This window comes from Hyposmocoma kahamanoa, unplaced genomic scaffold (genome assembly GCF_003589595.1).
Source record: "Hyposmocoma kahamanoa isolate Upper Pololo Valley unplaced genomic scaffold, ASM358959v1 81, whole genome shotgun sequence".
Lineage (NCBI taxonomy): Eukaryota > Metazoa > Arthropoda > Insecta > Lepidoptera > Cosmopterigidae > Hyposmocoma > Hyposmocoma kahamanoa.
In genome coordinates this window covers 10,110,059-10,132,168 of record NW_020654080.1, presented here as the reverse complement: position 1 = coordinate 10,132,168, position 22,110 = coordinate 10,110,059, and the positions used below count along the sequence as shown (strand labels likewise).

Below are 22,110 nucleotides of genomic sequence, written 5' to 3'. Positions count from 1 at the left end.
CATGAGCAAAGACCTTTGCATACCGAGACAAACAATCACATTACCAGAAAGGTATGGAGGTGATTCGTGCAGCCGATAAACGAAGTCCTATCAAAAAAGGTGTTGCGTACTCTTGCCGATGCACATGCGTACTCTTACCCGTAGTACAGTGTAAGAGTACGCAAATCCCATTTTGCACTTTTTTATCAATTACAACCACACTATTAAATATAACTACTTTTCACGTTAATATGTAAGAGTCAGATAAGTAGACTATAAAATAAAACAATAGCTGATTTTCTAACACTTTTTGTTTTCATTCTACACGGTATCAAACCTTAAGTGCGTCGTCTTAAACCAAGCTAACTTACTTGCATTAAGATCTATAGAATCATATTATTCCGAATGAGTCATATTTAAAGAAAAACCTTTGTTAAATAGCAAATATCTTCATTTTTGGGTAATGGCAGTCATTTGGGAATACACCTCCATAATAATTATGCGAAGTATAGTTAACGCGACGCTAATTGGCCGTTGCATGAGCGACTAATCGGGAGAGAAAATTTATATATAAGTACTTAGAATATTACTATTGGCTTTTACGCTACCCGTCACTTTAATTATTGTTAATACACTGCCACGCACTGCTCCACTTTGTACCTAGTGCCCAACAGAACTACCTTCACGCAGACTATAAACAAAGTTAACAGAACGATTTAACTGAAGTAGTGATTTCCTATAGTAACCTTTCGAAATGAATTGGCGGTGAGTATTTAAGACGGCTGCGCAAAATGCGACCGGCCAAAACGCGCGCCGACTCGCGGCCGCCCGCATCTAATGTTGCACATTGCAACGAATAATATTAAATCGAAGTGAAGACCAGACACGATAAGTGAAGCCTAGACTATTTTAAACTCTAGTGTATTCAGTATCGTGCGAAAATGCCAGCCGACTCAACCCTTATAGTAGCTGGAGAGGAGAGATTGGAAAAAAATCAGTTTCAAAGTCTCGCTGAGAGATCGAAACACGAGGATTTTTTGCGGCGTGCCGTGGATTTGTTGGTCGAACGAGTGGTGTTTGGGAGATCTTCGAGAACTTCGAAGGTGGTAGAATGGGCGGTCCCGGAGGAGATTAAGAGTGCGATTGATTTGACACCAAGGGACAGTCCGTTGTCCCATGATGAGCTGTTGAAGGTTATTGCTGATGTAAGTTATTTTTATTTGTTTTTATTGGTTATTGACAGGCATTTGATAACTTTTCTTCTGCAAAGTAATGTAGATAATTCTCTTTTTGGCCGTGCTATTTAGTCCTGTGGAAACTTTCTTTAGAATATACACAATGATACTATTTAGCGGAACACTAGTAAAATGGCCAAAATAGTGGTGTGGGTTTTTAAAAACTCTGGCCGGTTGTTTTACTTTTATTTCACTTTCAGTCTACTATTTTTTTATTATTTTCAAATTAGAATTTGAATTAATTTCCTGTTAATATTGGTTTGGCAAGTGGTTCCGGGTTGATTTCAACTTTTGTACCGTAAAATTTTTTGTACCGTTAAATATGACGGTGTGTGTATTATTCACATGGGTGCTGATGACTTTGACTGCGTCACCGGACATAAAGGCAAATTCAAAGATTATAATAAACCAAAATTTATAATAATTAACGGAAAGTACTTACTAAAGTAACGGACTAACTGCTCCGTGGCCGAACGGTTACCATGCACGCAGAGGTCGCAGGTTGGATTCCCGGGCCGGGAGAACTATTTGTAAAGCCTGCATTTATTTCTCTCGTGAGTTTGGATGTAATTTGTTGTTGTCTATAGGTGTGTCCATGGCACCCGCGACTCAGGGTTTCCCTAGTGCGGGGCTATGTTGATTGTGTGCGTTATTATTAATAAAAAAAAAGTATCGGAAAAATCTTATGCTATTTAAAAGTAATTAAACAGCTTATTGATTAATAAAATGTATTATACAGTGTCCGAATTTGTAAATGCTAGATGTATGGAAGATGTATGTATGTGTAATCCGACAAGTAGTTACAATTTTATAGGATTGTGATGTTTCAAATACCGCGCGATTAAATTTCATATCTATAGACGAAAACATAAAGAATACATCTAAAGTGTGTGATAGGATAGTTTTTAGTATTCTGTAACACACCCTAATACCAGCCAGTTGCCATAATGAATGTGCCACTAAATTGTTAAAAGAGCGATTTTCATGGAAAGCTCTCTTTTCGATCCAATTTAGTTTTGGCATCGTACCTATATATACAAAATGTTTTCATATAAATTTAATGTATGAATGTGTAAAAATACTTACCTAAACGCTTTGTAGTGAAGATCTATTGTGATATGTTTAATTTTATTGTTTAATTGGGATAAAAGAAGCATAACATGCTAGAAGTAATAATTATGACCAAACTCATGTACCTATATAAAGAAAACCTTATAAGACAAAATACATCGAGTATATAACCAGAAATAAAGACGAAATGTCATTTAATTTGTTTGAATACTATTCTGCCATATCATTACTGTGATAACTGCACTCCGATTGGTTAGCCGGAGTTCGAAACAATTGACGGGTGTCGTCAATGGGTGTCAACTGTTTCACTTCAAATCGACCAGTTAACTTGAGCTTTGCCATAATGGACGAAAATTGCAAAATTACATATTTAATATTTAATTACCGATGAAATGTGATTCCGTTTGTTTTGTGATTAGATGTTTTGCTGTTTTTCCCACACCACCGAATAGAACAGCACGGCATTGTTAGAGATATTATCTTTATTACAATAAATACTGAATATTTTTTGGAATATACGGAGACGTACACACAGGTCAGTATTTGGCCCGTCTATATTTCGATGCAAACGAGTATTGATATTTATAAGAGCTGTATCGCTAATGTCTTGCCAGGTGTATATTGGCCTTATTTCGTCTCTATTTCTGGTTATATACCCGATGACAAAATATAAGCCGTGGTAGCCTAATAGTTTGACCTACCGCTTCTCAAGCAGGGGCTGCGGGTTCGAATCGAGACTCGCACTTCCGAGGTTTGCGGAATTTATGCGCGAAATTTTATTTAAAATTTACCGCGAAGGAACACATTATGACGAAACGAAAGAGGTTCACAACCCTTAGAAAATGTATGACCTCCCTAACTGGGCCAGTGTGGCAGATTATGGCCTAAACCTTCGCCTGAGAGGTGACTCGTGGCCAGCAATGGGACGTACAACAATATATATTATGTTTTCGTCGTAATATAGTGCTTTAGTAGCAACGTCCCAGACACGCGTCAATTAAAAAATGTTTAATGATAGTAACATTACGCCTCAGTACCTGCATATATTTACCTTCCATACTCATTCAATAGAATCACTAAGTAACTCATGAATACCAATCTTTCAGGTTGCTCGCTATTCAGTCAACACTGGACATCCATACTTCGTCAATCAGCTCTTTTCTTCAGTTGATCCCTACGGTCTGATTGGGCAATGGTTGACAGACGCTTTGAATCCTAGCGTCTACACTTATGAGGTGGCTCCCGTCTTCACACTTATGGAAGAGGAGGTGTTAAGAGAGATGAGAAGCATTGTCGGATGGCCTGAAGGCGCAGGCGATGGAATCTTCTGTCCTGGAGGTTCTATTGCTAATGGCTATGCTATAAGTTGTGCTCGGCATTACTTCTATCCTGACACTAAGGTAAGGTCCTTGCACCTATATTTTATTTTATTTTGTCGATAAGAGTGGTTACACATGGCGACTTTTAGCAGCGATGCAAACGCGTTCGTGAAACGCGCGACAGCATCGATGCAAACGCGCTGCTGCGTCGATACAAACGCGCGATTGCATCAATGCAATCGCTTATAAATCACAATTGTAGCGATGTAATCCCGCGTTCGTGAAACGCGCGACAGCATCGATACAAACGCGCTGCTGCAACGATACAAATGCGCGATTGCATCGATGCAATCGCTTTTATCGCAAGTGTAGCGATGCAATTGCGCGTTTGTATCGATGCAGTCGCGCGTTTGCATCGCTGCTTAAAGCCACGCGTGTTTGTAAACGTAGACGATTATCTACTGCATCGCGTTTGCATCGCGTCGTCATCGCTGCTAAAATCGCCGTGTGTAAGCTCTAATATATGTCATTAATTCCGCGTTAGGGTTAATTGCAAACAGCGCCATAATCTTTCCTCGACTTTGGCTTTAGATGAATGAGAATGTATTGCATACACCACAGCCGTACACACACAGTATTTCAAATTGTATTTAATTGTTTGCCAAGTTGTTTTTAATTCTGATTTTGTTTAATCTATTTTTCTTTGTTGTTTCTGTGGCGTTGCTATGGATGCTTTCTATTCTATACTATTTCTATTTTGTTGTGTCTAGTGACGGGGCAACTAGGTCTTGCTCATTGCAAAAATAGAATACCCAGTTTGATAATATTTTTTTTATCATATGCACGTGTTGCTCGACCCTGTAACTTGGCACGATTATTGTCTTTAGTGACTGAAAAATAAATAACATATCGAGTTCTTAGGTTTTCGCGATTGTTACACATAGGAAATGAAACTATTTTTCCGGATTTAAGTCAACCGTGACCATGGGACCTGTAAAGGGCCCGAAACGTCGGTTTGCGTGAAAAAATAAATATACGCGATTTAAATCCGGAAAAATAGTTTCATTTCCAATAAAAAAAACAGATTTTTACAAAAGCAGTCTCAATAACATGGCCGCTATGAATTGTCAAAATCTACCCGTCCTTGATGGAAAACCCATTAGTTGCGATGCCATTCAGAGTTTTAATCGCAAAGTTTTGAGAGACATTGCTTCACCCTGAGACATAAAGTTTCACCAGGGCCTATAAAAACCACCACCACTAAAACCGGAACGCCTCAGAGGTCACATTACTGCTTGGCGGCAGAAACAGTGTGTTATTATTATTATTCTAATTCTATAAGTTTCATTTTTTATGAATGTATGAAAACAACTTCTTGTTTAAAAGCTCTTGTATAATGCATTATAGGTATTTGTGTGTTTGTGTTTACCGAATAAACGGGTTTACAATTCCGTATAAGTAGCTCTCAAAAAAAAAAAAACGATATTTAATACATTTTTTAAAGTAAAAATAAACAAGGAAGTTTTTACAATCAAATATTTAATAATTAGTCTACTTGCAATGTATCATTAGCATAATTGCAAGGTTTCAATTAAAATGAGTAAACTTGAACTTAAACGAGGCCAAAAGAACTTCCTAATAGTTTTTTATTTCAGATTTTTTTTGTTCGTATTTTACAGATGCAATTTTTTTTGTTAGTTCACCAACACCTGCTTACACTAAAACTACAACTAGGGAAGTTTTTTTTATAATTTAAAACATTGCTTAATGCTAAGTGCAACAGTTATTTACTGGCGAACACCGCATATTATAATTTTATTGTACACACGTAATTAAGTAAATTTAGATTAAATAGTAACTACGTCTAATTATTTAACAATATAAAAGAAAAAAACAGGAACGAAAAATTACCTACTTATTTAACAAATGCTAAGAACAAGCGCACGGAACTTGCCAAGTGAGATATGGTGTATATCATAATGATGACTGCAGATTGTATAGTCTAGGTACAGGTGAGTTTGACAGACAGTGCGTCTTAACGGAGGGCAGAGAGAGGTGATGGGGTGACGGGATAGTCTCGACGGGACACGGTAATTGAAAAGAGAGCTAGCAATTGAAAGCAATAATAAAAAAAACAAGGATATATAGCGAATAGAAAAAATAGAATTCTTAGTTTTACATTTTTAGGAAATATCACTGAGAGCGTGTGATGGAATTGCATGATTTAATTCCGCCTTCCGCTGTCCATCATCGGGGGACTAGATGTAGACTGGGGTTCCATCCCTATGTTGTGGTTATTCCAAGGATTTCCACGAAGCGTTTCGCTTACACATTTATGTGTTGAACGGATAAGAGCGGAATTCCCTGGTTGCAGACTTATTCTCCGAAAGGTACGAGTATAACTTGAGCCTTTTTAAAACGAGAGTGAAAAGGCAGGGTGCAATGGTCTGTGCACCGTTCAGAAAGTCTTTATTTACTATGTGTCTAGAGATAGCACAATGAAAATCTGCATTCTCTAATCACCGTGTTTTTTATATTAAGGTCCCATGGGATCCGAAAAAATAGTTTCATTTCCTATCATGAACATGATATTCAATCAAAATAAAAAATGAAAGAAAAAAGTTAAAAAAAATAACGTTCTTACATTGACGTAATAGTGTATTTGCAAATATGTAATAACATAGGTGTAATGCAAATAAAGCTAAAGTGGCTGTTCTTGGCACTTGTTTCAATAAAACCATAAATATATTTAAACGGCGTTGACGTATTCATATAATAAAATTTTGTTACTACTCTAACTTTGGATAATTATGAAGTTTAAAACCATAGTTGAATATAATATTTACACAAAAGGTTATTTACACTTCTGCACGAAAATCTTGGGAGTAATATTTGTTATGTCATTTTTTTAGTAACTGTTGTTATATCCTGTTGTTATATGACTTTACATACAACTTGATAATGATATTGAATTGACATTGTGTAGTCTGTTAACAATGTTTTTTACACAGTAATAAATGAAATGACGTGATAATTACACTAAAAAAACCCGCGACAATGGTGCTGACGGAACGTAAACGCATCTCTTACTGTTGTTGTTGACATTTTCGTTGTTTTGATGAACTCGGTAACCCAAAGGTTTGCAATGTGGAATGAGGGATACCGGGTTTGATACCTGGTAGGACCAATTTGGGAAATGAACTTTGAAATTTGTTCTGGTCTTGGTTTTCTGGTATAAACAGTACAGCAAAAGTCTCTCTGGCACTTTATTATTTTATTATTACATGTATAAAAACAAACCAAAGCAAAACGGCTTGTATTATTAAAACCTAACCTCAGTACAGAGTACTAAAAAAACCGACCTTAAAAGTAGTTCATGCCCTAGTTTGCCACCCTTAGAGGTGGAATATTTTCTTCAAAAAATCACTTCTGAGGTGCCTTCTTTCCAACAAAAAAAGAATCATCAAAATCGGTTCACAAATACCGGAGTTATCGCGTAACATACATACAAAAAAAAACATACAGTTGAATTAAGAACCTCCTCCTTTTTTGGCAGTCGGTTAAAAATCATAGGTTCCCAAACTTTTTGTCTCACAGCCCACTTAGGCAAGATAAAAAAAATTTCAACGCGCATCACCACAAAAAATAATTAAAACCATTTATTTTTTATATTAACTTAACACAAAAAAATTACAGGGAAAAAAGAGATAATTCAGGTTTTTTTTTCAAATGTGGCAAAGCACCCCCGGGCAGCATTAACGCCCCCCAATTGCTTCCGACAACGCGCAGTCTATCACATCTACGGGACTTGTAAAGATTCCGAAATATTGGTTTTGTTTGGAAAATACTTAGTTTCGCTTTTAAAGTAGAAACAGAAGTAATTACATTAACACATATATTCAAAGAATTGCTAACCTGTATGTTTATAAAATGCAAAGTGATTCAAACCCAAAAAAAATTAGTAGCTGTAGAGCTCCTAGTGATAGAGTAATGTGGGCATTACAGAGTTTCGGTTTTGTCAACTTATGTCTCAGGGTGACGGGCAGAGTGTCAATGTCCCGCAGATCTTTGTGATTTAACGCTCTGAGTGGCACTGCTTTTGTTATGGACAGGCGTCGCTAACCACCAGGGGAACGACTTGTTTCTCCCCTCACTTGTTATCGTAAAAAAATACCCAGACAGTATTATTCCTATGACGACGTAAACGCCCAGTGTTATATTATAACGGAAGTATAGCATTTAAATTTAGCGTTATATATTTTATATGCTCAGAGACTATTTAGGAAAATACGTTTTTCACACAAAATTGAGGGCATACTTGTTCGGGCCTGAAGCATGTAATTACATGTATATAATTATATTTAGTACATTTTAATGTACATTGAGCGTTTAGTTATTATCCCATTGTATTTAACTGCCTCCTTGGCCGAACGGTTACCATACTCGTCTGCCACGCAGTTGTCCCGGGCTCGATTCTTGGGGTCGAAAAAAATATTTGTATGGCCTACATTTATTTCTTTCGTGAATTTGGGTGTAATTTGTGGTTGTCTATGTGTGTGTCCATGGCACCCGCTACACATGGTTTCTTTAGTGCCGGGTTATGGGTGTGTGCGTTATAAAAAAAAAGCAGTGTCCTATGAGGTTAAGAATGAAATTAATTTAATTTTACATTATTATTAATACACATATCGAGCATAAAGAAAAACTCCTTCGATCTGACAGGATTCGAACCTGTGACTGTAATGCCAGTCTAGGGCAACCGCTCTACCAACTAAACTATAGATCGACTTAGTAGACTAAGTATTTCTCTATGTATTTGTAGCGATTTTTGTTTTAAAATAATCATGGTATTAAATAAAATCAATATTTATAATATTTTTAATGAAAATTATACATACAAGTAATGACCTAATCAAAGCTAGTAATAAATAAGGTAAATGATAATTTTAACAAAAAAAAGATATCTATAATATGTATATTATATCTGGTTTAGATCGTTAACAAGTTTCGTATAATTGTACATGATTTGAATTAGCACCTTACTGCACGAACGGCAAATTCTAAAACAGCTAAACTCTTATAAAAATACTTTGTTATGTTGACTCATCGACCAAATTGGGTTTTTGTCTTCGACATTATTTCGGTAAACAAAGTTTGAAAATTTATTAAAATTAAACAAAATAAGACTTAACGATGATATTAAACACCACCATAGCTAATACTCAAAGTGCGACTATTATTTTTGCACTCCAAATTAGCAAAATAAGGCATTATTCTACGATTTTCGAGGTTTTGCGAGATATAATTGATACGGTCATAACCAGGGATGGAAATAGGTAGAGTTTTTTTACCTAAAATTCGAGGAACATAGACAGAAAATGGGTCCTGGACCTGTTCGGGATTCAGGACGTCACTTAAGTACATTAAAAATTGACGTAATTGGGAACATATTTATCTTAACTTTGCGACACAGTGGATTGGATCAGCGATATTGCGGACATTGGATTATTTTTCACGATACTTCTTTAAAAAATGCTAATCGAGAGATCCTATTGTCCTAATTAAATATTGTCATATCACCTTTTGCCATAAATCTAATAGTTTAGTAGGAAAAAATAAAATGTGTATTTTTTGTATGGGGCCTTTAGTGCCCTATCGTTACAAAGTCTTAGTTGATCCAGTCTTGGAATCACACCGAAAAGGTGCAGGACTTAAAAAACATTGTCGTAAGGCAGTTCCATTTTTTGTCTATGTTCCTCGAAGTTTAGATAAAAAACTCTACCTATTCCGATCGCTGGTCATAATATATAAAGCGACAATAGCGAACTGAGCTTAAGTATGTGGAACTGCGCGTACTGGCTCACGTGTCACGCCCACTGAGCACTTCTACTGTATTTATTGTTTTGTGATAAGTTGCCATTTGGTGTTGTCTCGTAGCACTTCGTGCCGTTCGGCTTAAAGAGGCTTTTAAATCTTTACCAAGACGTCGCCGTCATTCCGAGCATACGTGAGACATTTTTCGCCTTTCTGTATTTATGTGGTCTGTGGTCGCCCCAGTACACTTTCTCTTTACTATACTATCTTCTCCCATAGTGTTTAATTGGCGGAGTCTATAATGTAAATTTTAAAACTTCTTAGTATTTATCTACAACAATCACGAAATATATTAAGTGCCTCAGCCAGCAATTAAAATAATCAAACAATTTGAGTTATTATCAAAACGCCTGGTCAACTTAATTATTAAATTATAGTTTTACTTTGCTCCATTCAAAATGAACCATAATTTAGAAAATAGTCCAAGGATATAGGTTTCTAACAACTCAATAAGAGTTATATTTAACAACCGCTAACTAACCAAGGTTTAACTACGAGTTATTTAATTACATTATTGCTTCTGAACTCGCGTTCTACATATAATATATTACGGGCGATTCTGAAATAATGAAAATCAGCTGTTCCATATTATGTTATTATATTCTGTTTACTTAGTATGGAATTGGAGATATTTGTTTCTTGATTTAATATATGTATCTATAAAGTGTAGAATCACCATAAAAATCTCTCACATTCCTTAGAACTATTCCTATAATAATAAATTTTAAATTCATCGTTCGATAACACAGATTGAATAGAAAATGTCACGCTTTTTCTACAGATTGGATTTTACAGGAACCCGCGCATACTCACATTTTAGGTGTGGATTGACTACACATATTGTTGTTACGGCTATCTTCCAGTGGAGTAGATAAACAGTACAGATCTCGACTTGATACGATGCCACCGAACTAATAATTATGAGAAACCTAAACTACTTAATTAGTATAAAAACCGATGAATCTTGTCTGACTATGCATAGTATTGGGTTCCTTAGTTGTTTATTTTGACGCTTCAAGTCCTCAAGGTGCTTTTTAACTGGCGAGATGAGGTGAGACGAGGATTGAAATTTGTACGGCAAAATTTCAATTCTCTTCCAATGCATTTTCGGTGGAAATGGCCTGGATTGACAAGGGTGTGACGAGAATTAAAATACTTGTTGCTGAAATATTGTATCGTCTTAGTATCTATATAAAGTATTAATTAATTCTGAAATATGATTCACGCGATGCTTGTCGCGATGACTATTAATATCAATCGCGCGATACTTATTAATGGCATTTTTTGGTCTCGTTTCGTCTTGCCTCGTCTCTCGCCGGCGGTAAATTTATTTTAAATTTTTCTACATCAAAAGTTTTGATCATTTTTATGCTTAGGTCCCCAAATGGCTGACTTAAACATGTATACAAAGATTGAATAGTCTATAAATCGCAGGTGTTTGCCACACACACATACTATGTTACCGAGTTAGGTATGTCTCATAAACGCTAGACTGTGTTGGAAAAGGTACTCCTTTTATTTACACTTTCGTCCAGTTAAAGAACTGCCACCTTACCTATTTCTGCCGCCTAGCAATAATGTGATCGTTACTGCATTCCGGTTTTGAAGGGTAAAGGTGCTGGTGAAATTAACAAACACATGGGACTTGTCAACTTATGTCTCAGGGTGGTCTCTTGTTCGGTCCATAATTAGGTATCATATATATATTATATACTATTCCTACAGAAACGATACTTATGTCTAAAGTACTGCTATGCCAAACTTTATAAACACGGAGTTGCGAGATTCAATTGGTGCTCTTTGTGTGATTGCGGATTCCTAAACACCTTCCCAAATGGGTTAACGCTGTGACTATTCACGCTAATTAAAGTAAGATCTTTATAAAGTCACTGACACAATTAGTGTTGGATTGTTGGATTAGCATGAAGCGTGGCATTTGGTGATCGATTACCTTAACCTCGATATTTAGTTCTTGGATAATTGCGTGTACAGCACAAACCTTGGAGTTAAATCTTCGCTTATGAAAATGCTTCTTTACTTCGCAATTGTGATTTCTTTTTTATTTCTTTAGTGTAAACTTCGGCTGGAAAAAAACAACCAGTATTTTTATAACTATTCAATATTGTTACATAATATTACTTTTAAAGGCATTTCATTGTTAGCTAATTGATCGTTAAGTTCACTACAGGAAATAATTTCTAAGGATAAATAATTATGTGAGACACGATATAAAAGATTTCTGATAGAGTTGCAACGAATATTCGATTACTATTAATTAATATACGGTATTCGGTGATATTGAATCACTGTTCGGCCAAATACCGAATACCTAAACACAGCAGGAACGACCTTCGTGGTCGAGTGGCTTTCTCACTGGTTTTCATGGTGTCGCCATCTGTGAGGTCCCGGATTTAATTCCCGGCCGGGTCAATGTAGAAAAAGTTTTCTATGTTGTCTCGGTCTGAGTGTTTGTGGTTACCGTCATAGTTTCTGATTTCCAAAACACAAGTGCTTTAGTTACTTACTTTGGGATCAGAGCAACGTATGAGATGTTGTCTAATATTTATTAATTTGACCAATATATGAAGAAAAAACCATGTAACTTTGACCAAAAAAGAAATAAGGAAAAACACAATAAATTATCATGTAACTTTTATTAATACTGAGCATACATGCACGTTCGCGAAAGCGTAATATTCCGCTTTTTATCTAAAATATCATAAAATGTAACAAAGTTATTTATCTGAGATCAAAAACTGATAACATATCAAATAAAAACCACCTACTATAGTTTACTTATAACTAATAAATGGTAACAAATCTGCCAAGTACTTATTATGTGAAAAGCAAAATAAATAGCAAATGGAACATTTTTTTCGGATCTGAATCATGTATATTTGTTTTATCAAACAACCCAACGTTTCGGGTCCTCTATAGGTTACGATTGACTTACAGTTATTCAATTCCTATATGTAACAATCGCGAAAACCTAAGAACTCGATAACTGAGCAAAATAAAATTAAGTTAGTCAACCTGAAGTGAAATAAACAATTCGTGTTTCATTAATTCGTTAATTCTGTAGCTCTCGTGAAAAGGGGTACAAGTGAAAAAAGCCATCTTAACAAGGAAACGCCAAAAACACTTAACGTTTAATATGATATATATTATATATAGCTTTAACTGTTTTTCGCGCCTACTTGTAAAGTTGGCTTTTTCGACTTGCACCTCTTTTCACTAGAGCCACAGAATTAATAACATTAGGGCTGGTAGCTATGAAGGTATCTAACTGGGTGACGAAATACTTTCATAGATTTCTCGTAGAACGCGCTACGGCTAAAAAGTCGTTGAAAATCAAATACAAAAGATCCGCCATCAAGTACATAGAAAAATTCGTGAGGTCCGTTAGTTCGTTCCGTGGTTTAGTTTGCATGCGTCTGGGATGGTTTGCTAGGAGACGTCGGTTCGAATCCGGCCGGATGGAAGGAATTTTTTGTAAGTATTCAACGATTGAACATTGTTCTTAGACAACATCTTAGAATAATAACGCATTAATAATTATAAAATTACATAAATGAACATTTATTTTTTTATGTATAAAATGATTTATCATAACTAAAGTTAATAAGTGGTGATGCCGACGATGCTGTTACGCTGCGGTTATCACAAATTAACTTATTTGTCGTTAATAAAATTCGATTTTTCACTTGACATGTGTATGTAAACAATCAATCAACATGACAACAAGAATAAAATATAGAGTGTACGAAGGAGTCCGTAACAAGTGGTATTTTAATACCAATTTTCCTACGTGCTTTAATCAGGCCGAATAGTTTGGGCAAATATTTTGCAATTCGGCCATGTTCCTGGCCAGCCAGAGCCAGAATTTCTGTCCGTTGAAACATTAATTTTAGTAGTTTCAACGTGGTTAATAAAAACTAATTGTGTCATCGTAACTGTCATAGTCAACTTCAAAATTATTGACGTTACATGGAGTTTAGTCTTAAACCATGGAAACCAAAGGACATGTTATATTGACAAAATGTCATCTTGTTCTATTTCTGCGAATAATCGGGATCGATTATTCGCAGTAATAGAACAAGAATTTTCTCAAGAGGAATATTGATCTACTTTAATTATAAGTTTTATTCATAGTTTGATTACAATAAACTAAAGAAACAAAAAAAAAAAATTTCAACGTTCAAGCCATACATTTGCATGTCGATAATGACTTATCGATAGATTATGGTACAGCACTAAAGAAATCCGCCATTTCTAGCGTTCAATTTTTGTTTTGTTATGCACGTTCATTCTGTAGTTCTGGCAGCTCCTTTCCTTTATTTTTTTCCATCCTCTAGTACGTTACATATTCAGTCTTAATTCAGTGGAGGGCATTGACCATTGAGGCATTGACCTACCAACAAAGGAGGGTATAAAACATCTTTGCCTTTTGTGAAATTTCAAATTACAACTGGGTAATATTAGACTTCTTATATAACAAAGCGGAATTGAGAACGCCTTTTCATCAAAATAAACATTTTAGTAGTAGTATTCACGCATAAGCCATTTGTAGAATTTCTTAAAACCACTTTATGTAATATGTTCAATTCCATTTTGTCTCATGACAATGCATAGGTTATCCCTCTTGAAAATTCCGCTTTGAATGATTCCAATGCATAGGTTATTCCACTCGAAAATTTCCCAATACATATACCAGTCGAAATGACAGTCATATGAAAATTACTATAGTGACGGGTTTTTAGGCTTTCGTGGTTGGTACACATTGAAAATGAAACAATTTTTTTATGGTCATTATTGACCATAGGACTTGTAAATAGGGTTACCATTCCGAAATTTGAATAGTCCGGACAAAAAGCCTGACATTTACAAGATAGTCCGGTTTCACGCGACGGAAAGATAGTGGACGATGTCTTTGAGAGATAAGTGATATTAACATTCTTGCAACTAGCGTCCAGTATATTTATGGAAATGTAATATATACAGACAGATACATAACGTGAATACGAGAAATTAAAATAAACTAGCTGCTATTGACAGTCGTCTCCATAAAGTCACAAATTCATTTAAGGGCTATACCTACCTTATATAATAAGATTCCGTTTGTTGTTCAAAATTTGCCACTAACGAGGTTAAAAACTGTAGAGAACAATACAATACAGCTTCTGCTTATTTGGATGAGAAAATCCGTGGTAGGGACTCGTTTAGTTCTCGCAGGCGGTATCGATCTAAAATTTTTGAAATAAATGGAGTAAATGATAAATGTGTTTAAATGACATGAAATGACAACTCTTAGAGTTTTTTGCTCATTCTTCTCAGGGGAATCTGCCTTACGAATGAGCAGTAGAGTATAATTATTATTTTTTTATATAATTGTTATAGGAGTGTGGCTATATAAAGAGTCAGCTCAGCTAGGAATCTTGGGTTGCAAATGGATAGTGACCTGCTCTTTGAAAATCATGTATTGAACGTCTACGCTCTTGTTTCTATCGCCTAAAAGTTCTGTACAATTTTAGATCTTATTATCAGCCAGGATTTGAGAGTTCTGCTTTGTGAGGCACTGGTATTGCCTAGGCTGAACTATTGCATCACGGTGTATAGTGGCTGTCTCAAAAAAAGCTCAAAAAAAAACTGATCCAGCGAGTGCAAAATTCTTGTGCTCGCTATTGTTTTCGAATTTATCCTCGCACACATATCACGCCCTATCTAAACAAATTCGGCATTCTGAAAATGGAGGCTCGTCAGAAGCTATATTTGGCCTGCCTAATGTTTGATATAGTTAAAATCCGGAAACCTGATTATCTATACCACAAAATTAATTGGTCACAACATGTAAGGGAGGATAAGTTCCGATTAGTTTCTAAAAATTTTATTAACATCCCAAAACACAGAACGACTGCTTTTCGCGGCGGTTTAAGGTATCGCGCCAGTAAGTGCTGGAATGATATTCCTCCTCCATTGCGTGGCATCAATAATAAAAAACGATTTAAGCGTGAATACAAAAAACATCTTTTGTGAGCAGATGTGTCTCGCTACATATGTAGATATTTCCCTAATCAATGCGTTTGATGCCCGTTAACCTAAATTTCCGTACCTGTTATATTAATATTTGGTGGCTATTGTTAAAATTTAATATTATGTTTGTGAACTTACATTATTATTTATATTGCTCACCTTCATTACTTACACTATTTACATTATTTGCTTTACATCGTACACTTTTGCTTGATATATATATGTATAGTATTTAGAGTCATACGCAATAAAGTCATAGCACTGGTTAGACTTGTGATTTCAGTTTGAATTTGAGTACGGACATGCGCCTGGACAATATTATTTTTGTAAATCTAGATTTACTACATAATTGTGAGGTGGATATTTTACTTTATTCTGAAAATTGTGGCGCTAAGCCGAAAAATCTGGACAAATCCGGACAAAATATAAAAAGCCGGATAATGTGTGTACAAATCTGGACAGAAGGTGATCCTACCTGTTTTAAAAAACAAATGCACATTTAACCAAATTGCTACACCTAGTGATAATTATAAAGTCAGGTTTATGAATAAGGGTATCCATAAAGATTTCCCCCCCTCAAAAAAAAAAAAAAAAAAAGGTTTATGAATAAGATGTATGACAATAAGAGTAAGGCAGAATAAATTAGGTAAAGGCAAAAGATTATTATCGAAAAAGGTTTACACGATATTTAGATCTGAAGATTTTTAACGTCATAGATTTGATAAGGAGCATGTAACAAATTACACAGCACTTTGACGACTTGTAGTAAAGAGGAGTAATAAAATTAGCTTTTTGAAAAGAAAAAGAAATGTTTTCTTTGACGTTTCTTTCATAATGTTTTAGACAAAGTTATATGCATAGGAATGAAACTATTTTTCCGGATTTAAATCGCGTATATTTGTTTTTTCAAACAAACCGACGTTTCGGGCGAAAACCTAAGAACTCGAAAAGTTATATGCATTGAGTAAACGGAGTAAATGATAAATATTTTCAATTTACGTGTAAGGATAATCGAGTGCACGTTATTACTCTTTAAATGATCAATTTTTTACTTCTCATTACAGAGCAAAGGAGTTTATGCGGTACCCAAGCTTGTTCTTTTTACATCAGAACTGGCTCATTATTCAACCAAAAAGTTAGCCACCTTTATGGGTATTGGCAGCGATAACTGCGTAATGGTGAATTGTGACGAGCGAGGGAAAATGGACATTGAGGACTTGGAATTAAAGATCAATGAGGCGATAGAAAGTGGTGCGACACCATTTTTGGTTACTGCCACAGCTGGTACGACCGTCTTTGGTGCATTTGATCCGTTAGTGGCGATCTCTGGTCTGTGCAAGAAGTACAACCTGTGGTTCCATGTGGATGCTGCTTGGGGCGGCGGAGCATTGATGTCAAGAAAACACAGACATCTTTTGGCCGGAATCGAGTTGTAAGTTATTAATGCTTAATATTTTCGGGAAATTAAGCTTAATAATGCACATATTCTACATAGCCCCGCACTAGGAAAGCTCTGTGTCGCGGGTGCCATGGACAATCACAAATTACACCCAAAATCACGAGAGAAATAAATGTAGGCCTTATAAATATTTCTCCCGGTCCGGGAATCGAACCTGGGACCTCTGGCGTGGCAGTCCGTAATGGTAACTGTTCGGCCACGGAGGCAGTTAAATATTTATTTTTAAACGGTTTTAAAATTAAAACCGTTTAAAAACATTTTGCTGTATTTTTGCTGCAGCCTTTTACAAATAATACATTTGCTTAGTAAATCACTCACCTAATGTTTAATATACGTACAGAAGATGTGAGAAATTAAAAAAAAATCGCAATGCAAAATTTAATACTGACTTATTACTAAGAAAACAACGAGAACGACTCAAGAACGAGTTGCAAAACATGATTTCTTAAGACTTACCTTGGCATTAATTAGTGCAAAATTTTAATCGCAATTCCTATTAAATTTAACGCTGGAGTTATACAATGATAATTTTACAGCCAGATTATTAAAACATTTATGTGACATTTCGTATGTTATTAAAATAAACTGTAATTATCATATTGTTAATTAGCTTCTACAAATTTATCCAAATTATTATAACTAATTTTGAAACATCCCCGTGGCCGAACGGTTACCATACTGCTCTGCCACGCAGAGGTATTTGTATGGCCTACATTTATTTCTCTTGTGAGTTTGAAGTTGTCTATGTGTGTGTCCATGGCACCCGTGATACAGGGTTTCCTTAATGCAGGGCTATAAGTGTGTGCGTTGTTTATTTATTAGAGAATTCCAAATGGGTTTTGGAATTTTAAAATTTTAATTGGTACTAACTTTTATATTATGTATGTTCTTCTATAAATGTTGTATGCTTACACTATAAATCTTTTAAAATACGTACAAACCTATTTTACTACTAATTCTAAATTTACACTTATCCGAAGGGCCTTTTTGTGATATACTTTGTTATTTTATCATGCTATTTTTGAATTGGTCTACATAGGTACTTTTATAAATTGGGTAACTTATTTAGTAAACTTCGTTACATTTTGAATGATCTTGCTCATTCCTCGTCACGGTTATTGTCACGGGTCATCTTATAATTGCTTTACTAGGTTAAATGAATTTCGCTAACATTGAATTCCAGGGCCGATTCAGTGACGTGGAACCCTCACAAACTCTTGGCGGCTCCGCAACAATGTTCCACGTTCCTAATGAGACACAAGAACGTCCTCAAAGATGGACATTCCTGTGAAGCGAAGTATCTATTCCAGAAGGACAAATTTTACGACACATCTTACGACACCGGAGATAAGCATATTCAATGTGGACGACGAGCGGATGTCCTTAAATTCTGGTTTATGTGGAAAGCAAAAGGCAGCGAGGGTTTCGAAATGCACATCGATAAATTATTCGACAATGCGAAGTATTTCTTTGATCACATTCGACAAAGAGAAGGATTCGAACTCGTGATTGATAAGCCAGAGTGTACGAATGTATTGTTCTGGTATGTACCACCTTGCCTTCGAGGCCGCGAAAACGAGCCAGATTACAAAGAAAGGCTACACAAGGTCGCCCCGAAATTAAAAGAACGTATGATAAAGGAAGGAAGTATGATGGTCACCTACCAACCGCAAGGTAATTTGGTAAATTTCTTCCGCATTGTTTTCCAAAGTTCAGCTTTAGACCATAAAGATATGGTTTACTTTGCTAACGAGTTCGAAAGGCTCGGGAAAGATATTGTAGTTTAAAATTAAGAAACTTGTAACCTTGTACAAAATTCTGCGACTTTGTAGCCTGTGATTTTAATGTTGAATCTATTTATTTAACGATCGAAAAATATGTAGAGAATATTTACTATGTTACTGCGTTTATGCAGCATTGTAGAATTAGTATTATCTTAATAAATGTAGTTGTAGAATATTTTGCTATTAGTTTCATTTTAAAGTCACAATGAAAACTAACAATATTCATTAACTGATATACATTAATATACGTAAAGTGTGTCATCCAGTATCTCTAATTAAAGAACTTTTCAACAGCCTCCGCGGTCGAGTGACCTGCACACCGGTTTTCATGGTGTCGCCATCTCTGAGGTGCCGGATTCGATTCCTGGTCGGGTCAGTGCAGAAAATTAACTTTTCTGTATTGTCTCGGGTCTGGGTGTTTGTGATACCATCGTTGTTTCCGATTTTAATAACACAAGTGTTTTAGTTACTTACTTTTGAATTAGAGCAACGATGTTTTTGTTATAATATCAATTAACGGGACGAACACGTTGTGCACTTGATGGTAAGCTACAAGCCTGTCCATAATAGTTGCAGTGCCACTCAGAGCTTTAAGTCGCAAAGATCTGAGGGGCACTGCCACTGCGGCCTGAGACATAATTAAGTTGACTAGTCCCATGCGCCTGTAATTTCACCAGCACCCTTACGTTACGGCAGTAGCAAGGTAGCTGCCGTACAGTTGGTGTCCTTACTTAAGAATCCACCATTTGTTCTAAGTGATATACAAATAGTGGATGCATAAATGAGGGCACCTACTGTACACTGTTGATGAGTTCCTCTCATCTATCAGCCATTTCCATCATCAGATCAACTCTAAACAACCATAACATTTAATTTTCATTTTAAATATGTCTATGTGCCCAGTTTTATTGAAATTCGTTTACGGAAAGTGGGCCAAGTTTAGTAAACTGGTTCCTTAATTTGCAACCTTATAAGTCGATATTTTCTTCAAATTTGAATTGGACCACTACGGAGGTACTCCCTTTACAACAACAAAAAAAAAAATCAAAATCGTATCGCGTAATATACACACAAAAATAATACTATCGAATTCAGAACCTCTTTTTTTGAAGTCGATTAAAAATACTTAAATAGTAACACAATATTTAAACAACATAGTTAAGATGGAACCAGATCGGTGAACAAGGAGGATCATGGAGTGGCGACCATGGGGCAACACGCGCCGCAAAGGTCGTCCGCCACTTCGTAGGGTAGATGACATTAAAATTTTCGCGGGCCGCAACTGGATGCTTGTGCGCGGGAGCGACGTAAATGGAGAGATATGGAGGAGACCTATATCCAAAGACGGATGGAGTAGAGGCTGCTTGACGATGATGAACTAACAAAAGCAACTCGGCGATTTCAAAGACACGTTTTACCCACTCTAAATGTCTCAGTTCCTAGTAGTTTAGATATATTCAGCTTATTCCGATTAGGGCTTTTATTCGGGAATTTCGGTTTCGATTTTTTGGCGTTTTCGAGACTAGAAGGACTAGATACCTACTGATGTTTTCAGACTCAAGAATATCGAGACTTTTGAGACTTACGTCACTTAATTAAACAATATTATGAAATGTACTAAACCAGCAGTATTTTTTTTTATTTTGGTTACTTGGAAATGGCAACACTGTACAATGGAGCTTAATATAATTTGTGAAGATTAAAGAACGATAGTAATAAAACAGGTCATCTCTATCGGAAACTAATTAATGTGTGTGGGCACGTAGCCCACTACAAAATTGAAAAAAAAAACTCAAAAATATTGCAATGTTTATTTTTTTATATTATAATGTTTTTACTATAATGATATTCATGTGTTTTTAATAATAATAATAATAATAAATGTTTATTTCAGTAATACAATTAACTTTACATTAACAGTGGATGGTACCTCCTATTAAGCTTATCAAGCCTGTGTCAGAAGGTACCGCTCTTCCATAGCTATAAATGCATATTTAACATTTTAACTTATACTTAATGTAGTGTTTAATTTATACATTTCCAAACATCGACAAAAACAAAAGAAACAATTTTTTTTAACATTTTTCCATTTTCTTAACTTCTAATTTTAAATTTAATTTGAATCTTAAAACGTATGTGTGTGCATTTGTATATGAAAAAGTAAATGAAAAAGTAAGTAAGTAAGTTTTTTGCGAAAATACTCGTCTAGTTTGTTATTATTATTGACACCAAATTAAACACAAAGAAAAATTCCTTCGAAAGCGTGTGATACCTAACCGGGTGCCTGCTGTTCCGGTCTTATCAATTGATCTGCAGATCGAGTTAGGAGATCTTTCAGAATTCTTATTAATTATAAGTTCGGATAATGTCTGACAAACACAGACCATCGACAAATAACAGGTAGAGATCGAAAAATAGCACTATGCCGAGGCATCCTTTTCGTCAACTTAGTAATAGATATCAGAGTTAATTATATATAATAACATTAAGTCGTAACATTTTATTTAGCGTTGGACGACTGTCGCTTTTAGCCTGTTCCCATATCACGACTGTCTGTCGTGTGTGTGTCGTGGACGTATTTTATCGTTGAATGTCTGTCGCGTCTAGCGATTATCACTGCATGGTGACGACAATTTATCGGTTCACGGAAGTCGCCTTGTCGTATGCACGACATTATCGTTTAATGAACAGTCGAGCGCAACGGGGACGAGAGGGGAGAGTAGAGAGCGCAACACGTGCAGACGACGATAAATAAAACGTGACGACAATAGTAGCTGCGATTATCAGTCGTCACATTTTTATCGTGACGATTTATTTGTCGTCGGATGACTGTCGTTGTAGCTCTTCTTCATTGTCTTGACAGTCTGTCGTCATAACGTCATAAAAGAAGGCCTGAACGACAGTTAATCGTAGGGTACTATACGTGAACAACTTCATTTAAATATACAAGCCACGACACTTTAAACTGCACGACTATCCTGTCGTCACGATATAATGGGAGTGCGCCCGTACATGTATTATGCGTTTTTCAATGATGAATATAGTTCTATTTTTTAATTTTAATTTTTAATTACTACATAGAGGAATTCGTAAGATTTGCGTCATCCACGTGTAGGTTAGCTGGTAAGCGCGGTGGCCACGGTTAGACAATAGACGCTGGTACGAGTTGGACCGAAGTAATTTTACTTTGTGTTTGTTCAATCTTTGCATCAATAATAATTTCATAAGTATTTTTATAATTACTCCACTTTAAAATAAGGAGGAGGTTCTCAGTTCGACTGTATATTTTTTTTATGTATGTTACGCGATAATTCCGGTATTTGTGAACCGATTTTGATGATTCTTTTTCTTTGTTGGAA

At 35.6% G+C, this 22,110-nt stretch overlaps 1 protein-coding gene across 1 annotated transcript; it reads left to right on the top strand.

Annotated features, from left to right (window-relative positions):
* The first annotated feature begins 783 nt into the window (after positions 1-783).
* LOC113234117 (cysteine sulfinic acid decarboxylase) lies at positions 784-18,918 on the top strand. The gene is made up of 4 exons (XM_026469376.1): positions 784-1,184; positions 3,392-3,685; positions 16,573-16,940; positions 18,151-18,918. The coding sequence occupies exons 1-4, from the start codon at positions 921-923 to the stop codon at positions 18,752-18,754; spliced, it is 1,530 nt and encodes a 509-aa protein (XP_026325161.1). The 5' UTR covers positions 784-920; the 3' UTR covers positions 18,755-18,918.
* The last annotated feature ends 3,192 nt before the right edge of the window (positions 18,919-22,110 follow it).